Below are 17,668 nucleotides of genomic sequence, written 5' to 3' on the forward strand. Positions count from 1 at the left end.
TGTGGCAGCACTCAGGGCAGCAGATCTCCAGGTTTGCTGCATATCTGGTCACTCGGGAGCTTATAAAAATGCAAATACTTAGACTACACCTCTTGCCACTTAAATCAGTATCTCTGGGGTGGAGCCTAAGCAGCAGAGTTTTAAAAATCCTCCCCAGGTGTCAGTCAAGTTGAACAATCAATGGGTTAGAAGAGGGGTAAGGGAGGTTCAGTTCAGGAACCTCATGCCAACCTTGCATAATTCCCTCGAGTCCTGGAGTGATTGTTCTGATCAGTGAAACTATCCACACACACAGGGATGGGGAAACTTGTAGAGAATAAGTAAAAGACCATGAAAACTGAAGGCTGGGCAATGGTTAGGAGGCTTGCAGTGTAATCTGGGCCTGAAATGGAGTTAAGACAAGTGGCCAGATTTGAGATAGAGGTAGGAGATAGAATTAATAGGTCTGGTAAGCACTATTTGCAGTAGAAAAAGGTCCTGAAGTCAAGGACTAGCTCAATAATGACCCAGTTCCTGGGATACAAGGTGGGAGAACGTCAGGGTCGGCTACATAATTTGCAGGGCTCACTGCAAAATGAAAATATGGGTCCCCTTGGGCAAAAATTATTGACTTTCAAGATGGTGACAGCAAAGCATTAAACCGAACTCCAGCCCTTTCTGAGTTTGGATCCCTGTGTGAATGCAAAGGTCACACATCTATGTGGCTGGTGAAAGTCAACTTGTAAGGCTTTGACGAGTATCCTCCCAAACTGCACATCTACATGGAGGCTCCTCTTCTACCCACCTCACATTCTCCACTTGTTCCTCCTCCTTTTCCCAGCCCTCTCCATCTGAGTGCCTCTGTCTCACTCCCTCTGTCTTTCTTCCATGCGTCCTCTGTCTTGCTCCCCACCTCTTACCTTAGCTTTCCACCTCTACTAACTGATCATCCAACAACACTGATGTATAACTTTTGTATTTGTATTTCCTGAGTAAAGCTACTTTGTGCCTGAATTAGGAACTCCCTGGATGCTAAAGATGAAACCAATGTTAAAGAGAAGAGGTGGAGGGGAAGCAGGCTGATGAACATACACCTCCAGTCCCCGAGTCTGAAGTGAAGGAACTCTGACAACACTTTAGTCTCAGCCATCAAGAAGACTTTGATTATAGGAGCAAGATGGATCCCTTGTGTGACTTGGGTCCTGAACTTGCTCAAGAATAGCTGATACTTAGTCACCCACATGCTGTTCCAAATTAACTGCAGAAACTGAAAGTCCTACTTCCTTCTGCATAAGAAAGTCAGAACTGCCTCTCTAGACCAAACTGTTGCTCAACCCTAATAAGGACAACAAAAAACATACATTGGCCTTAACTTACTTCATTGCTCTGGGGTGGAGGAGCGTGAGCAGATCTTTTTGATCCCCTGCTATGTGCCAGGTACTGTTTTTGGTACAATGACCTAGAAGTAAAGGAAACAAAACCCTGCCTTCAGGGAGCTTACAGTCTAGTGGGGGTTCCAGATCATAGACAGGCAAACAAATGAGTGTCATTTCGGTTACAAAAAATGTCATGAAGAAAATAAAGTAAGATAATGGGACAAAGAGAGATGGGAGTTGTGGGAGCTGTGTTAGGTGGTAGGAAAAACCTTTTGAAGAGATGCTATTTGAACTGAAACTGAATGGAGTGCAGGAAAGGCCATGGTAAGATTTGGGGAAGGGATGCTACCACAGGCAGACAGGCCTTGAGGTAGCCTTGGGAACCAAATGTTTAAGGAATTAGAAGGTGAGTGTAGCTGAAGGACAGTGTGAAAGGAGCAGAGGAGTGGCAGATGGGTTGGGAGAGAAGGGCAGGGGTCAGATCCCACAGGCTGGGACCAGTACTTTGAATTTCATTCCACGTACACTGAAGGTTTTAAAGAAGACATGATATAACTTGACTTCTACTTTTAGAAGATATCAAGTCTAACCGTGTTGCAGAGAATAGAGGGTATAGGACAAGAATGGAGGCAGGAAGCCTAGTTAGCAAACGACTGCAGTAGAGTACGCAAGAAGTGATGGTGTTTATAGTATCAGAGATACTGGAAATCATCATATCAGAAACATTAATCGGTCATGGAGCCAGAAATTTTTTCTGGTGGATTTGATGCAGGGTAGGAAAGAAAAAGACGAATGGAAGATGACTGTAGGTTTTTAGCCCGAGCAACCTGGCGAATAGTAGAGCCTTTTATTAAGGTCAGGCAAACTGGGTGGGGAGGGGTAGGAAGAAAGATCATTCTGAATTCTGTGTTGGACACGCTAGGAGAGAGAAGCCCATGAAACATCCATGTGGAGATGTTGAGCAGTCTAGAACCCAGCAGGGAGGTCGGCTAATGTATAAAAGTCCAGATGGAATTGAAAGCTTTGGAAAGGAAGAGATCACCCAGTGAGTGAGGGTGGATGAAGGGAAGAGAAGGGGACTGGACCCTGCAACCAGGGCTGGCTTCACAGACGTGCAGCCTGTGTAGTCATCCTGGGCCACACTCATAGATGCTCTCTGTGCTTGGCCTAATGCTCTGCCGTCATCAGCTTGAAATTCTTAATAATTTGGAACAAGGGGCTCCATATTTTCATTTTGCACCAGGCTCCACAAATGCTATAGCCAGTTCTCCTGGAGGCACTTCAAAGTTAAGAGGTCTCGTGGAGAAGGAGAGTCCTTCCGAGAGGACTCAGAAAGAGTGGCCCGTGAGGCCAGGGGAGGCCAGGGAGTGTGGTATCAAGGAAGCCTTGAAATTATTTCAAGGAGAAAATGGCTGGGTATGTCAAACACTGCAGAGTAGAGAAGTGAGCAGAGGACAGAGGACTCACACTTGTCTTGCCAAGGTACAGATGACTAGTGACTTTGATGACAACCTTCCTGGAGGGGTGGCATGCACCAATGCCTAATAAGGTTGACTGCAGAATGAGAACTGTCCAGGTCCACCACTGACATTTCAGACCCTGTGGCAAGAAAATACATGGAGGCCCCATTCGGTAGCCCATGCCCCTTCTCTTCCTACCTCCAGCTCCAGTTCTCATAAAGAGGGGCCTCACACATATGCACATACATACATCAGTCCATACATCCAAGCTCTGTTCTGGGTCTCCCTGCAATCAATCATCTACAGAACAACCATTGGAGGGACCCAGGAAAACATTTGTGTAGGCCCTGGAAATAGCTCTGTCCTGTAGGGAATTTCACAGTTCCAGGTGGTCTAGAAGGGCAAGCAAGGCACAGACTACAGGTGGGCACATCCCCTTGGCCAGACACATCTCCCTATGAGGAGGAATACAGCTAGAGCCAGACCAGAGCATGACCCTCTAGGGTCTGGGCCTCTGGATGTGGGTCCTCATTGCCTGGAGCTAAGGGTAGTACTGGAGGTAAAGACGTGGGTAAACAAAAGTACTTGGTGGCAGGAAAACAAAGTGTTCTCATTCAGTCGCACATATTTTTCGTTATGAAATATGAAAGTGAGAGTGATGGCAAGAGAAGATGGTAAGACCTTGAGGAGAAAAAAAGTAGGTTTGGGGGGAAAAGGAAAGTAATTTTACTTGGTAGGCATAGTAGGCTTGTCTGGCTCTGTTGAATGTCTACCTAATAGAATTGGTTACAAATTTTAAGTTAAGTCCAAACTGCTCAGCGGTCTGACTTTTCCCAGCCATGCTCGGCTGCCCAGGTACGGGCACCGAGAAGGTGGATCATTGGTACAAACAGGGTTAGGGGTGTTTCCAGATGGTTATGATAGTGGGAGAGAGGCCAGAGGATTCAAGGGTATTTGTTCAGCAGTTTTACAATATCGGTGTTAGGAATCTATGGTGAAGAGGACATAAGGGATGATTGGTAGTGAAAAAGTGGTAGAACCTGTGGATTGGTAGTTCACTGAGATCAGAGAATTGCTAGAGTGGGCGAGCTGGGCACATAGGGTGTGGTGGTCACAGTGTGGAAAGCCCAGAAGGAAGGTTTCAGAGATGATACAATTATAGGGATGACATGGTTGACCTATGATTATGAGCAGCTGAGCTGGTTGGAGGAAGCATTGTTGGAGATGAGGTCATCAAAGGAGAGATCCTACCAATAACAAAACAACGGTCTGTAGTCAGGCACTATGCTATGTGACGGACTCACATTATTTGATTCTTATAACAAGGCTATAGAGTGGGCAGGACTATCGCCTCCATTTTTCAGATGAGAAAACTGAGGGAACTACTTGCCCAAAGTCAAAGAGATGATAAAAGTCTGGGCTGGAAATCAAATCCGCTTATCTGACTTCAAGGTGGTGTTCTTAAAGACACCCTCTGAACACACTAAACTCACATCTGGCTTCTTAGTGGAGTTGGGGGGGTGGTGGTGGTGGTGGTGGTGGTGATGTGTGTGTGTGTTTTCTTTCAAGAAACTGTTTATGTGGGACCTCACTTTTCATCTGTAAAGACACAAAGATGACTAAATCACCACTAACTTTTATTATAACGTTGGGCATTTCAGGCCACAGAAGGATGAGATGTGGGGATAACTTTGTGCTGACCAGAGACTGGTTAAATCCAGGGCTTTCTGGAGAGAAACAACAAAAGCAGTTTAGCATTGTCTGCGGGCTCCCTCTAGTGGCTATTAATAAGAATAACAGTGTGGGATTGGAAACCTGATTTGTTTTTTGGAGAGCACAGACTTGAATTAACAAGTTAAAGCTTTCCCCTTGTAGATATTTAGGGACTATAGCTCAAGTGGAGCAAGGAAACTTTAATTATAGAACAAACCTTGTGTCAGAGTTTTAAATGTCACAATTGCAATTACATCACTTGTCTGCTTCACTGTCTCTCTAGTGAGACTGTGAGCTACTTGAGGTCAAGATCTTAATTTTTGTTTTCCTACATCCTAAGCCGTGTACAGTTCCCAGCCCATTGTAGGTTTCTGATAAATATGTATCAACTAGAATAGAAGGAAAATGAGCAAAGTTTAATTCCACAGAAGAAAGAGGGATTAATCCTACTTGGGCAATTTGGGAAGGCTTCCAGAAGTAGATGGGTGCTGGTGGCCATAGTGGTGGGGAGGGAGGGGTATAGTTGAAAAAAGAAATCCAGAAAGTAGAATAGCAAACCTTGGGGCCAGATATAGATTCCACAGGGCAGGAATTTTGTGTGATTCTGAAAAGTAGTACCCTCCCATATGACTGACGTGTATGGCTCCCAATCCTTCCAGAGAAAGTACAAGCAAGAATTAAAAAATGTCATAAACCCAGGTGGAGGAAGCTAACATGGCAGATTCAGGTAAGCTGAAGGAAAAAATTGAAAGGGCTTCTCACTGTGGGTACTGAAAAAAACAAAACCCAAACATAACAATTCAAGGTTTTAAGAAAATTTCCCATAGTATCATTTTAGCCTAAACTGTGTGAGTGCACCAGAAATTCAATTCAATAGATATACAGAGCACCTATCATAATAATGGCATTATTTTCTCAAAATACCCGGTTTTCTCAGATATAGAGTGCTGGGATTAGGATGACTTTTCTGGTTTCCGTACTGACAGTTTCATATCTCAGGAACCACTTGAGTCAGAGGCATATCAGAAACGCTGTCAGAGAACTCAGACTGGCTCAGAAGGGGATTGGTGCCAAATGAAGAGAAGGCAGGTAGGTCTCAGAACAGAGCATAAAGGTCCTGGGCTGAGAATGAACCAGGGATGACAACTGTACTCGGTCCTATTATCACCATAACTTGGGGCTGTGTGCATGGTGAGATTTCTCACCCACCAGCAAAATGGGTTTCTGGGGCATAATGACCAAATACACAGAATAAAATGCAGAAGGACAGTTAGAGGGGAAGAATGCACTCACAAGAACCCTTGGGTTGCAACAGCAGAATTGAGGCCAAAAAAAGACAGGGAGTCTCATTTTCAAGGTCCTGCTGTTTCCTCACAATTACATCTAAAAATAAGGATCTGAAAATGAATACTAAGTCACATGCAGGATTCTTGCAGTAAATCAGAAACACTAGCAGTTTACTGCTGCTGTAACCCACATGTAAGTGACCACAGACATTAAACGTTGATGCCAGTGAGGCCCAAACAAACAACGTACGACTTCACTTCTGTGGCCAGAGCTACATGGGACAGTAGGAGACATTAGCAGCTCTGAGGGAAGTGGCTCCTCAGTGATGGGGGAGGGTCCTCCCGGCAGTGCACAATGCAGAGTCTCTCTTTTCCTACCCAAAGTAAGGGAAGTTTGAGGAACTTCTCCCATCACAACGGCACAGAGACGGTAATATCTCTACAGCAGATATTCTGCTGGAACCTTACCAGAAGTTCCTCATTAATCTTATAGGAAAGTCACAAGTCAGGCATTGACTTAGGAATGCAATGGCAAGAGAGAGAGAGAGAGAGAGAGAGAGAGGGGGAGGGAGAGAGAAAGAGAGAGAAAGACAGAGAGAGGAAATTTTTAAAAAGAAAGAAGAAAGAAAAAGGAAACAAGAAGAAAACTCATATAGTTACATAAGCATGATTGATAAAATTCATGGGCATTAAGGAAGGCCAGCACATTCAAACACTGGAGGTAAGAGGAGTAGAAACAAGACATAGCCAGTCAGCTACAGACCAGCATGATTGTTTTGGACCAGGGACTGACATTGGGCAGGAAAGCAGATCAGTGGATGTTGTGAGGACCATTTGTCTAAAGGAAAGAAAAAACTAAACTGCGCCAAGACAAAGAAAACCCTAGCACTGCTGGCTGCAGCTTTCACCAATGACTTGGTTAGAAGGAATTGGTATCATACGTACACGGTAGCAAGGCCCAGAGTGGTGATATAATGACAACTGATGTTTATGAAGCACGTAGCAGTGATGATATTACGGTTTTACAAAAATCATCTCCTTTAATCCTCACAATAACCATATGGGTTAGCCCTATGTGTCCATTTCACAGATGAAGAAACTGAGGATTAAGGTCACATAGCTAGTAATTAGTGATGGTGGGATTCAAATTTAGTCAATCTGACTCTGAACTGACTTTCTGACTATCATACTTAGTTGGCTCATTTTATTACAGCTAGTTCAAACTCTGTCAGAAAATTCTTTTTGTAGAATTTATTAAATTATTTTAAAATTTTAAAAAATTCTATATCAGCCTCAAAATCTTCATACAGTAGCACTTCCTCTTTCACTTGGAAACTCCCAAACCAACAAGGAATCACACCAAAGGTTCAGAAGCCGTAGGCTAGGGGTCCAGCAGTAGGGTATCGCCAGTCCCACCTAGAACTAAGACCTATGTGTGCACATTTTAGGAGCGGGTGAGTAGCACAGGGAGGAAGCGAGGAAGTGAAGCAGTTGTCATCTGAGTTAGTCACAGTTCTGGTGACAGACACTTCACAGCTTATGGAGAAGATCTGGTGGCACCAAAATTGAAAAACACTTTTTTTTTTCAGAAGACAAAGGTGTAGGTGAGGAAGTGCTGTCAGCATGAGAAGTACAACATCAAGAATGCTCCTTGAAATGGACCTATCACATGGAGGGTAGGAAACAGATGTTTTATGAATGAATGAATGAATGAATGAATGAATGAATGAATGACATGAAATGCTAGGCATCAATGTTCTAAAGATACTATCATTTAATGAAACTCCAGGGGGAAAATGTGAGTAGTAGTAGAATTGTTCATGTATGAACTAAAAGAATGGTGTATTCTTTGAACACCATTCTTAGAAAAATTGTAATGCCCAATTGCTACTACCCATAGGCTATCTGAGGAGTGGTGTACTGATATAATGCATATACTTACACTCTCTTCTTCAAATAAAAAAAATAATGGAGTTTTTTATATTCAAACAGAAAACTTATTTGCCATGAACACATACATTTGTATCAAAGACAAAGGAAAATAGTTGAATGGGTGAAAGTTGTGAATGAGCTTCAATTGAGCTCTGAGCTTCCTGTCAGCTAAGACAAAATGAGAAACACAGTAAAGTTACACAACTGTCTTACCAGAGAGGAGGAAGCATGGCAGACCCTCAAAAGAGACATAGTATTTCTGAGCACTGAATGCTCATCAAATTTTTCTCACACAGACTTATACAAAGGACTGTCGTTGGCATTGTCCATTCCTTGTTCTCATTTTTGCAACACAATCAGGAGCAAATTTCATTAAATCAATCCTTGCTGTAATGATTCTTTTTTAAAAAAATGAGGTTGTGACCTTAAAACATAACTCAGTGAGCCCATTCTGTGAGGGTGCCAAGGTAATGTAGTTTGATCTGAGGTTAGATATGAGATTATCTCGAAGAAAAAAAACAGGTGTTTGCTGAACACCTAATGTATTATGTGCGCAAAATATTTTCTTCCTCTCAACATATGCAATGTTAATCCGATTTAACAGTTCAGTTATGCAACTTGCCCTGGGATTCACAGCAAATTAGCAGAAGGGTCCCAAGTCCATGCATTCTTTTCTGTACTACATGGCCCTCCTGCCCTCCCACTTTCCTATCAAGGAGAGGCAAAGGGCAATTCGTCCCTTAGACAGTCTTTTGTCAGTGCCCTTTGCAGGCAATTAGAGTTTATTCTCTCCAGGGAGGGCCTGGAGTGCTGGTGTTGCATGTTACTAATTAACGACTATTTTCTTTGTTCAAAAACCAAGCAGCCAGTTGGTAGGATTGACTCATATCATGCAAGATCAGAAGCATTCATTGAGCTCACCTCAACGGAAGTCTATAGTCTCTAGAGCTATACGCCTCTCTGTTTAAAAAGCTTGGGAAAGGATAACTAGCCTCTCCGTCCAGGGATGTGCAGACTTAGGGACACCCAGAGGACGAGATGGCTACACTTGTGACTAAGGCATGGGTAGGAATGGGGTGGTAATAAAGAAGCCCTGAGTAGACAGGGTTCCAGGTCAATGAGCAGGGAACTAAAAGAGGTGAAATGTGACAGGTCTGGAGTGTGTGTGTGTGTGTGTGTGTGTGTGTGTGTGTGTGTGTGTGTGCGCACGCGAGGCAAACAGGCAGGTGAGAAGGGCCAGATCATACAGACTTTCAGTTTAATCCCTTCACAAGGAGGAGTTATACCAAATTACAAAGATTTTTCTTCTCCAGAGAAACAGAGGCTGTGTACAGGAACACCAGTGTGAGAAAGATGGATTCACTAAGGAACGTACATGTTTCTATCCTTAAAAAAAACAGAAGGAATGACAGGGATAGGATAGAGTGGGTGGGACCAGCATTCCTACTCTTGCTGCCCTCCTCCGGCTCCCAGGGCTGTTCTCATCCCAGGCTGTTCTCGATGTCTTCTCATTGTTTCCTTGTTGGTGCCCCACTAGCCTATAAGCCCTGCAGAAAGAAGCAGAGAGCAGGACTGCCTTTATATTGGGCAGACCTACGGGTATATACCCAGACCTACGGGTATAACTTTTTTGTTTTGTTTTTTTGGTAAGGTAATTTTTTTTTGGTTTTTTAGAGAGCTTTCAAAGGGGAAAAACGGGAGAAAAATGGTGATGAGCAAAGCATAAGACAAAATCTGTACATTATTTTCTCTCTTTGTAACTTCCATATCTCAGTTCCCATCTGGGGAGTCTACAAAATTTACATACTGTTCTCTGGATGGAGCCCCTCTGACTGGCCAGTGCCTCCCCATGGGTCTCCCGTGGTGTTTTCCTGGCTCTCCACAGCTGTCCTTTGGTCTCAATTGCTGTGGCCATCACTGGGGCTTCCCTTTAGCTCTTCACACACTCCCTTCTCTTGTATCCAATTACCCGACCACAGTGCTGCCTCATGAGAGGTTAGTTATACTTCTCTTCTTTCAAGCAGTCTTATGTGTAAAGGAACCATCATAATCAACTTATTCTTCTCAGTAAGTCCCAGGATCTTTCGAACACTCCTACAACGGACATTCGTTACCCAAAGGACCATGCTCCAGCTCTGAAGGCAACAGGCGGCATCTCCCTAGGGTTCTCCTACTAGACGCTCTGCAATCATGCTTTACAGGTAAACTGAGAGCCAGCAGTGGCAGCACTACCGTGTCTGGAAGGTACCTACATAGGGCTCTAGATATATCATGCCAGGACCATGTGGTGTCGCACTCTAAACCCATTTGCAGAGACACATTTACTGAGAGCCACTGAGTTCACCTCTGCCAATCTAAGTACCCTCCGGCTCCCAATCTAACACAAAGTACAGAATCTGCGTCAACCATGCCTAGTGTCTGCAGGGAGGACTACGCCTGCAAGTGAGCGGAAAACGAGATTTTGATTTCCCCCGTCACCACTCTGCTGCTGTTTAGGATGACATTCGTCCCTGTTCCCCAAGAGGCCAGGAGGCTCTCAGCCCGGGCAGCAAGAGGCATATACACCTTTTGGAAAGAATTTATGCTTAAAGGTAAGTCAATGACAACATAGAGACAGACGTTTTTTCTTGAACAAGGAATAAAGACAGGTATGGGCCCTGAGAGGGGCACAGCCCCGTGTCAGAGTTCACTGTCTGAGGAAGGCGTATGCTTGTCCTTAACTCTGCCTGTATGTGTAGGACCTCTATCCATCAGGGACCAGGAGCTGCTCAGGGAGTGTCAAGGCTTCAGCCACAGCACATAGACTACATCTGGTCCACAACCCAGGCTGTTCCAGATTAGGGCATCATAAGTCTGGCAAAGCTGAACACCAAATAAAGATCAACCTGGAGAACCAGCATTCCAGTGTTCAGATAACTATGCTAAAGCAGGCTGGCCTGGTCCCTGTGCAGCTATGTCACTCTTTCAAGAAAACCTGCATCCCGAGTACAGATGCCCAGAAAGTCTACAGGTGATCAGGCGTGGGTTCTAGCTTGTTCCAAACTCTGTAGTCAGACAAGGGTTTTACAGTTGCGTTGCCTATCAAACATGTGCCAACGTGCCTGGCCAACCGCTTTGAAATTCGTTTTAGCTTTGGCTATTTTTATTAACACAACGAATACTGTTTCATTATAAAAAGCCTGCAAAATACTTATAAAATAATAACACATATGGGTGTGGGTATCTCTTACCCATAAATCCTTCACCCCTAGTTAACTACTATTAACAAATTATGTACATTTTTCCAGATTTTTGAGGGTTTATTTACATGTTCGTTTCTTTGTTCATTTGACATACAATAATAAAATAAACTCTCATGTACCTACCACTGGTATTAGGTACCTTTGAAACTTCCCAAATGTATTTCCCTTCCTTTCCCCTCCCGAAGTAACACTCACCCTGAATTTTATATTAGCCAACTCATTTTTCTTTATAGTGTTGCCACATATATTTGTGGCTCTTAATCTTAATATAAATGAATCTCTTTCCACTCTTTCTTAACTTCCCTTTTCTGCCAAGTATTAAGTTTTTGCTATTCAATGTCACTTAAGTGTGTCACTATAATTAATTACATTTTGCTCTTAGGTAGCATTCTGTTTTATAGATACTATCCTTTATTTTTCCATGCTATTATTGATGGGCATTTAGGTTGTTTCCTGCCTCCTGTTATTACAGCAATACTGCTGTGGAACTTCCGTACATCTGTTCTCGTTCACATGAGCAACAGCTGCTCCAGGGGACAGTCTCCCGAGTCAAATGGCTGCTTTGTGGATTTGCACATCATCAATTTCACTAATCAATGCCAAACAGTTTTCCAAAATGGTTATATCCTCAGAGAAGGAAAGTTCCTATTGCTCTACGTCTTAGGCAACACTGGACTTGTCAGGCCTTTTCATTTTAGCCAATTTGGTGGGTGAGAAAAAGTATATCATTATGTTTTTAATTTACGTTTCCTAATTATTGTGATTAAGAATATTTCCATATGTTTACTGGCAGTATTCTTCATAACTTTTAAGACGTCCGCTCATGTTATTTATTCATTTTGAATCATTTTTATTGATTCATAGAACGTCTTTCTATATTGGATTCTTTCTATCCCTGTGCATCTAAATATCTCTGTATGCATGTATCTATCTAAAACTCTACTTTCAAATACGACTTCGTTTGATGAGAATAATAATCTACATTGCATAAAGTCTGACAGTTTTAAAAATTGGTCTAGTTACAAAGGTCTCAAGTAACAAATGTTTTCATTCCCTTTACTCTGATTTTCTAAGGGACAAAACTAGACTCCATATCAAACAAATCATGATTTACCAAGTGGAAAAAAACAAACAAACAAAAAAAAACCTCCACTATTGTCATTATTCACTTTACTACTTGGGAGTCTAAAATAATGAATTTTTGTTTCTGAATATTTTTTTTCAACATTAAATTTCAGAGAGAAAAAAGTTAAAATAACCTCCCCTCCATAGTCACTTTCATTAGGTATGTCAGAGTCACATGCTCTCTAGGGCCTGTTTTCCCCTATTCTGGCTTGGGGAAACCGAGAAAAAATTAAATGTGACTGGATACAATGAGGGTGGTGCTGAAATTCACTCAGCAATCTTCCAACTAAATGCTCCCAAACCACAGGGCAAAGGGTGGCTTTCCCTGGCTAGTCAATACTGTTTCCATAGACCACCTACATGCAAAGCACTAGATGTGTCTGACCCGCAGACAGTTCAAGAAAGGATGCTGTGTCCTAGAAACTGACCTCAGAGTTTGCAACTGAGTTGGAAAGACAAATATGTGAAAGAGTGAAAGATTTGCCTAACAGTGCATGAGAACAGTGGACAGATGTCACAGTTTTAATTATTGGACTAACTTTGAAGATGATAAAGGATCAAAGGAAGAAATGTATGCTCTTGGCTCCACCTCAAGTCAAGTCTGTTTGCTCTGCATTTCCCTTTCTTTTAATCCCCTCCTCCTCCCCACTACCCCATAATAGGACACATGCAAGATGGCCAGGGTCAAGTTCTCAAGCTCTTCCACCACTGCCAGGCCCAGGCTGGTGGTCTCCAGGTCAGCCCTTCCATCCAGCGGGGCCCTCCCCAGGTCTCTGAGGTGGAAGTACAGTAGAGAGCCCCTTTCCCACTCTCAGAGACTTTCACTTTCATGTCAGCTCTGGCTCAGCACTTAAAAGATTTAGAGGAAACTGGATGCACAAATCGCAAAAAGACAAAAATTCTGGGGCCCCTTTCTGGGCCACATAATGGATTAGTTTCTTGCTATTTCCCTAAGGAAGTGCTGAACCTGGCATCCTCCCTAGGCTACTGCCCATCTCCCTGAAGTTTTATCTTAGAGCCTCTTGAAAATTGACCTGGACAGTGAGTCATGAGGTAATACTTGGGTTCCTGTCCTACGTGACTTTATAAACCCATCCTTTAGGTGATCATCTACTCCAGTGGTTCTCAACGAGGGAAGATGTCTCTCCCCAAACATCAGGCAATGCCTGGAGACATTTTTGGTTGTCACAACTGGTGGTGGTAAGGGGTTGCTACCATCATCTAGTGGGTAGAGGTCAACCCACTGTTAACATTCTCTAATGCACAGGACAGGCCTTATCACTAAGAATTTTCTAGCCCCACATATCCATAGTATCCAGGTTGAGAAATCCTGATCTACTCCTCAGTAGCCCAGGCTGGAAAAACCACAGGTCATTGGCGTCCACATGTCTTCTTAATAGGGGGCTTCTTTAACCTATTGTTAAGCCCGTTCCTACATTCACATATAGACACAGGGTGCGGGAGGTGGGATCAGAGTTCCTCTGAGTCCATGAGTCTGTCCCCTTGGAGGAGTCAGCTTGTCATCTGAATTCTCATTGATGTGACACTCGTGAAAATTATTCTGGCTGCAGTCCAATCTCTCAGGATGACAAACTTATAAAATGCTATAGAGAATGACAAGGGCTCCTCTACATTTTATTATGTAGTTATTTGAAATTAAATTATACTAAACAATATCATCTGCTTGTAGTCAATCATTGATTCAGACAACAAATATTCATCACATGCCCAGTAGGACCCAGCACCGTGCTCAATGCTAGATGAGTGTAACTCTCCGAGACTACTCACGTAGGCCGCAGCCCCTACAGCGGGCCTTCTTCCTCAGTGGGATGGAGGGGAGTGCTTGTTCAATTGCAGAGGCTTGGGCCTCCCTCCAGAGATTCTGATTTCACAAATAAGGATGGTGCCTAGGAATTTCCATTTTGAGCAACCACTTGAGGGGACTCTGACATGGGCTTTCCCCAGGACCATGATTTAAGAAATATTAGTAGTACTCATGAAATCTACCCAACCTAATCCCGGGTCTGAGAATATGCAAACCTGAGCTCTAATGTGGTAATTCCCTATATCTCTGGGGGCAAAAAAATGTAACCATTCAACCATTTAATCATCCATTATCTCACATTTCCCATTTTTAAACAGAAGGGGAGTAAGACAAACACAAATAGAGGATAGAAGGATAGAAGGACCCCATGTAAACAGAAGCAGGATCCTTTCAAAGGAATGGAAATCTTTTAGAAATCTTACTTCTAAAAACAAGTTTTTATCACATATAATAGAACAAGCAGTAGCCAAATATAGTGGAGTCAATGGTGTCAACAGTAATTAGAAGAATCTCTTGCTTATGGAAGAGGTAGGCATGCTACCTGCTCTCTGAACTGACTTCGGCATGCTATGATTCCAACCTGGACTAGGATTGCTAATCCTCCCTCGTTACCAAGATAAATGGCATCTCTGATTACTCTCGATTTTCTTTCAAATCCTTTCTCAGATCTACATATTAATACACCATTTCATGACTTGCGATGGACCACTTATTTTAGCAGCACATTAACTGTCTTTAAAAGCCCAAGTCCGAACCTTGTTCCAAGCAAAACTTTTTCAAGCGTTAGAAACACCTTAGCACTTATCTATGTCTAATATCAAGGAATATCAAACTCATCATATAGGTAGAAGTATAAAACACAGGGAATCACTTTGGGCCCAATTGTTCTACCCTAAATTACTGTGATTAACTTAATAGTAGAAGACACCCATATAAACAAATTCATGATAACAATTATATAACAGATTAAAATTCACGTATCACAATGGAAATGTAATGGCTGTATGCGATGTCAGAGGGGTAGTAGATGGGGGAGGGAGGTTCTCACTGTGTGAGGGATATAAATGATAAATGTCTAACTAGTACATTGTTTTGTAGGCCTGAAACTAATACAAAATATTTAAAAAATAAAATAAAAATAAATAAAATCAATGTGTCACTATCATCATTAACGAAAAGAGGTATGGATTAAAGGCTACAACATCTCAGAAAAACATGCCAGGATCCCTTAAGATAATTAATTTAAAATGCACTGTTCTTTTTCAATTCCTCTATCTAAAAATTCCTTCCATTCTGTCGCTTTAGCTAAAATTGTCTATTATACCTTCAAATGTTTCCATGTTCCTGTCTCGTCCTCATTGTTCACTGTTTGCTACCAGCAACCCTACCTCAGCTCAAGTACACAGAGAGGGCCTGGAGACCCCATGGCCTCACAAAACAGGACGGCTTCAGTTTACTCACAGATCAAACACTTCAAAAGACTCTATCTACTCTCTGTGCTCCTATGAAAAACCACTCAAACTATGGATGAGTGTCCAAACAAGACTTCCATGATACATAGAGAAAAACTCACAGTTTTCTGTGTGATCTGTAGCCTTAGCCCATCCAACATACCCCAGAACCCACACACGAGGGAGCTCCATTCCACCGCCACCTCCAAACAAAAGAGAACTCCCTCCCAGTGTTTGGGAACTTTGAGCCAACTTATCAACTTGAATGCAAATTTTCCCCCAAACCCAGACTGGCCAAGATCCATTTTCAAGTAGACTATGCTCCCTGCAGACCAACATGCAAATGGTGGGTGCTCAAGTAGAAGAGCCACAAAGGTAACCAAAAGACATTGACCATACCTATTTTGCCAGCCTCTCCTTTCAGGTTGAAATCCCAGTTTCTTGGCAATTTGAGGGACATTTTTCTTCTGGTTCGGGTGAGTAGCTGCTGAAACGGCGAGTTAGTCACAATTCGCACCTTTCTTGCCTTTTCAATCTTTCCCTCTAGCTGGTGTGTGTGTGTGTTCCCCTTTATGATTGCTTCACAGGCAATCTTCGGCTGGAGGTTGATTTCCCAGCCCGGGTCCTCCTTTCTTTCAGATGAAAGGTCCATTCATCTGTGACTTGAGGATGGCACCCGAACGACCACCAAACTCCACCCACAGCCCCCGGGGGGGCTGGAACCTTGCGAAGTGTGCACCCTGCTTCCCTTGCTTTCAGTTTTACCAGAAATATCCCAGTTGACACTTCGCTCTGCGTCATGGGAAGCAAAGCTCCTGTTCTAAAGAATCTCAGGCCTCACTGAGGAGAGGTCGTGATAAACAACGGCTGCCTCTTGGCTTTTTTTTTTTTAAACTGTCTGCTTCCTTGCATTTGAGGAAGTGGTGGTTGTTCAGTGTAGATGATGCATTATAAGAACTCTTTCTTAAGACAATGTTTTTTGGAAATGCTTGTATAAGTAGTACAAGTGCTTTTCTGATATAAGGCTATAACACTGAGTAAAAGAAAAATAAAAAGAAAGAAAATTCTAAGATTCTCGCCATATACCTCTAAACTGTCCTCCTCACTAAATGCATGAGACATCCACAAATCGTCAGACAACCAGCATTCCCCTAACGTCATCTTGCTTTAAAATGTTCCTGCTATAAGAACCCCATAGTAAGTTCTCCACCTGCTCAGAATCAAGGTTCCAAGTGACCTCAACCCGATGTAGAGAGGATGGTGATATAATTAGCTAATAACTTCACTTTAGATGGGGAGACCTCTTACTTGTTATAACGGGTCTTTGACATTGTGTACAGGGTGTGGGTTTGGGAATCAGACTGACATGGGTTCCAAAGCCAGTTCTCCCACTTCCTAGCTCTGCAGCTTTCAACAAGCATCTGGATGTCTCTGGGCCTCAATGTCTTTGGCAGTAAAATAGGGTTGATAATAACCACCACTGCACAGGGTTGTGAAGGCATCTTGTACAGAACTTGACACACAGTGGTTACACCACAAATGTTAATTCAACCCTCATTCCACTTCGTTCAGTGCCATGACAGGCTTTTATGTGTTTAACTGGGTCACCCTAACCTAGTGATTAAGTATTTGGGCCCAGAGCCAGACTGCCTGTGTTCAAATCTTGGCTCTCCTACTTTCTTACTGTATGACTTTGGACATGTTTCTTGACTACTCTGTGCTTGAATTTCCTCAGCTGCAAATGAGACAGCAATAAAGCCTACTTCATAGGTCTGTTGTGAGGCTTTATTAGCGGTAACAGAGTCACGGCTGGCCCACATGCAAGCTACAAATCCTCAGTCCATTCATTCTTGGACTCTCCTGGACGACTCTGGCATACATTCTTCTTCACCTCCCACAGGCTCACCCTCGTTGATTACCTGGCTTCCTATTTCATTGAGAAAGTTGATGCAATTGGAAGAGAAGGTCTGCAGGCTCCCACTGCTAAATCTGCCCCACGCCCTGCCTATAAGCCTGCACACTCAACCTTCTTCCTGTTGCAGAGAGGAACCAACTATCATCATTCCTCCATCTCTACTGCATCATCATTTTCTTCTCTTTTCTGGATCATTTCCATCCTCATTCAAACTTATTATTTTTCACCCCATTGTTTAAAAAAATCTCTCTTGATGCTACTTGCCCCTTCAGCAAGAGCCCCATTTCTCGCCTTCATTTCTGAGCAAAGCTTTCGTAAGAATTTTCTACACCTGCAAAGGTCTCTACTGTTCTTCTCTCCTGAA

The 17,668-nt window shown here is 43.0% G+C and overlaps 1 protein-coding gene across 1 annotated transcript in view; it reads right to left on the minus strand.

Moving 5' to 3' along the window:
• Positions 1-16,223, minus strand: part of ARHGAP25 (Rho GTPase activating protein 25) — an 86,453-nt gene extending 70,230 nt beyond the window's left edge. The window contains exon 1 of the mRNA XM_081069085.1: positions 15,789-16,223. Within this exon, the coding sequence (XP_080925211.1) occupies positions 15,789-16,041 (253 nt within the window). The 5' untranslated portion in view covers positions 16,042-16,223. The remainder of the gene's footprint in view (positions 1-15,788) is intronic.
• Between the last annotated feature and the right edge of the window lie 1,445 nt (positions 16,224-17,668).

This window comes from Rhinolophus hipposideros (genome assembly GCF_964194185.1).
Source record: "Rhinolophus hipposideros genome assembly, chromosome: 12".
In the NCBI taxonomy this organism is placed as follows: Eukaryota; Metazoa; Chordata; class Mammalia; order Chiroptera; family Rhinolophidae; genus Rhinolophus; species Rhinolophus hipposideros.